Source organism: Fulmarus glacialis, unplaced genomic scaffold (genome assembly GCF_000690835.1).
Source record: "Fulmarus glacialis isolate BGI_N327 unplaced genomic scaffold, ASM69083v1 scaffold35013, whole genome shotgun sequence".
Lineage (NCBI taxonomy): Eukaryota > Metazoa > Chordata > Aves > Procellariiformes > Procellariidae > Fulmarus > Fulmarus glacialis.
The window spans coordinates 2,457-4,825 of NW_009205416.1; the positions used below are offsets into that span (position 1 = coordinate 2,457).

General features: G+C 59.3%; 1 protein-coding gene across 1 annotated transcript; it reads right to left on the reverse strand.

Moving 5' to 3' along the window:
- Positions 1-7: 7 nt before the first annotated feature.
- Positions 8-2,072, reverse strand: MPEG1 (macrophage expressed 1; the record flags this gene model as incomplete). The annotated part of the gene is made up of 1 exon (XM_009575394.1): positions 8-2,072. A coding segment is annotated over exon 1 (2,065 nt), but the record flags the coding sequence as incomplete, so codon positions are not given.
- Between the last annotated feature and the right edge of the window lie 297 nt (positions 2,073-2,369).

Genomic DNA, 2,369 nt, shown 5'->3' on the forward strand with positions numbered 1-2,369 from the left:
TCTGGGCAGCTGTCCCCTTCACCCATCGCGCGGTATCCCCTCGCCTTGTACCTCCGGTGGCTGTAGCAGATCATTGTCAGGATGGTGGCCAGCCCCGCCAGGACTGCTACGGTGATGCCAGCCACCTTCCCCCCCGTCAGCCTCCGGCCCCTCACCATCTCCGCCACATGCTGGATCTCTTCTGGCTGGGCCAGCCGCCACACATGGCTCTGCCCATCCCTGACCCAGGTGCTGTCCCCATCCCCGCTGCTCACCAGCACAGTGTCGATGGCTGGCAGGTTGGTGGGGGGCCGAGTGAAAAAAAACAGCGAGCCCCCTGTGAAGATGCCAGCCTGGATGCAGTACTCCACCTGGCAGCTATCACTGATGAGGGCCAAGTGTTGGCTGAAGCCTGCGGGGCAGCTCTTGGCATGGGGGTCCTCGGCGGTGCCCTGGTGCCGCCCTGCCAAGGGGTTCCCTGCCTGGCAGCTGAAGAAGCCCCCGAAGGGCACTGCATACTGGCCACCCACCTCATAATCCTGGCTCACGCACACCCTGAGTTCATCGAAGAGCTTCAGCGGGAAGTACCCTGAGGGGCAGGACTGGGCACCGGTGATGGAGTTGGCGCTGTGGGCGCTGAACAGCCCCCCAAAGAGGTATCCCGAGCTTGGGGCCACCGGCCCACTCGTAGCGCACCAGTAGGCGCTGAATTGCACCCGGGAGAGCCAGAAGACGTCCCGGCACTCGCGGTGGCAGAAGATGCCCAGGATGCACTTGTTGTGGCACTCCAGATGGCTGTGGCCTTCCTCCCGCTCCTGTACGCCCAGCAGCACCGGAGTGTAGGTGGTGGGGCAGGAGAAAGCCCCAGTGAGGGGGTTCCTCTGCTCCAGCTCCTGGCACAGCATGCTGGTGTCGGGGCCGGCGAGCCCATCACACTCCTGGAAGGCTCCCCCGAAGGTGAAGTTGGTCATGGCACCCTCACAGGAGCCATCATCAGCATTGGCATGGAAGTTGAAGTTGGGTGAGGTGGCGTCGGTGCAGCCTGGGTAGGTGTTGAAGGTGTAGTAGCGGCGGATAGCCATCTCCACTCGCCTGGCCAGCTTCTTCACTGTGGGGGTGGGCAGCTCTGGCAGGGTGCTGGGGTTGATGAAGAAGTACAGGGGTAGCCCGGAGCGGTCGAGAGCCACCAAATGGTTTCTAATCCCCTCTTGCCAGGTCTTGAGGGTGATGCCTGGGTAAAAAGGGGTCCCGCCGATGCTCTCTACCCTGGAGTTGGTGCGGTTTTCCAGATACTGCTTGGTGAAGCCAGAGCTAACATCCAGGGACTCCTCGTTTTTCACATTGATGATGCTGTGGAAGGCCACGCCGGCTGAGGCAGTGACAGCACTCCGTGTGGCCCAGCTGTCCTTCAGGAAGGTTGCCTTGATCTGATCCTCCTGCACCAAGCTGGCTCCAGCGTCCACTGAGGTGATAGTGTGGGTGCCATAGTTAAGCACCAGCACCTCGGCCAGAAAATCAGCCATCCGCGTCTGGTTGTTCTCCAGGTGGCTGGCGATCATCATCAGCTGCTTCTTGAAGCCCTTATCCAGGACTGCCCCTGGGTTGATCTTGGCAGTGTAAAGCAGGTTCCTGACTTGCACTCGGGTGGTGACAGCACAGTCTTTCACTTGGTGGGTCTTGGTCCGGTGGAAGTCGTAGGAGAACTTGCCATTGATGGAGGAGAAAAGGGACAGCTCCAGGTTGATGGAGGCAGAGGTGATGCTTTGGTAATCTTTCCATGACTCGATGATCTCAGAGTTGATGTCCAGGTTGCTCTGCTTGCGAGGGATAGTGAAGATCTCATCCGGTATGATATAAGATCCATCTTCTGTGGTCTTGCACAGTGAATAGCCCAGGTTGATGACTCTGCCCATATCCAAATTCCTGAGGTTATCCCAGCCTCCCCCCGGCAGGACTTCCAGACTTGGGAGCTTCAGGGCCTTCCTGCACTCTGGAAACCCTGAAGTGGAGGACAGCTCCTGGAACTGCTCAGCCCCTCTCACCCAAGCCACTGACATCCAGGCGAGCAGCACCCCCCACAGCACCCAGCCCATGGCTGAACCGGCGCAGGGCCCTCACCAGACGTCCAAGCAGTGAGGCAGGAGCTGGGGAAATGAGCTGGCTGGGGGTGCAGCTGCTGGGTAGTTCCTTCTTTTGGGGGTTGAATTAACAAAAGGGAAAGGAGAAGTGAGAACTGATGAATGTAAGAAATGACTGAGTGGAGCTGAGACAAGTGAGTGGGGAGCAGAAAGTAGAGGTGCCTGGAGCTCATTGCCTCCGTGTTGTGAAAGCTCCCTCTCCCCATGAAAGCTGCTCTGCTGGGGATGGGGCAGGGAGAAATCTTGCCTTCT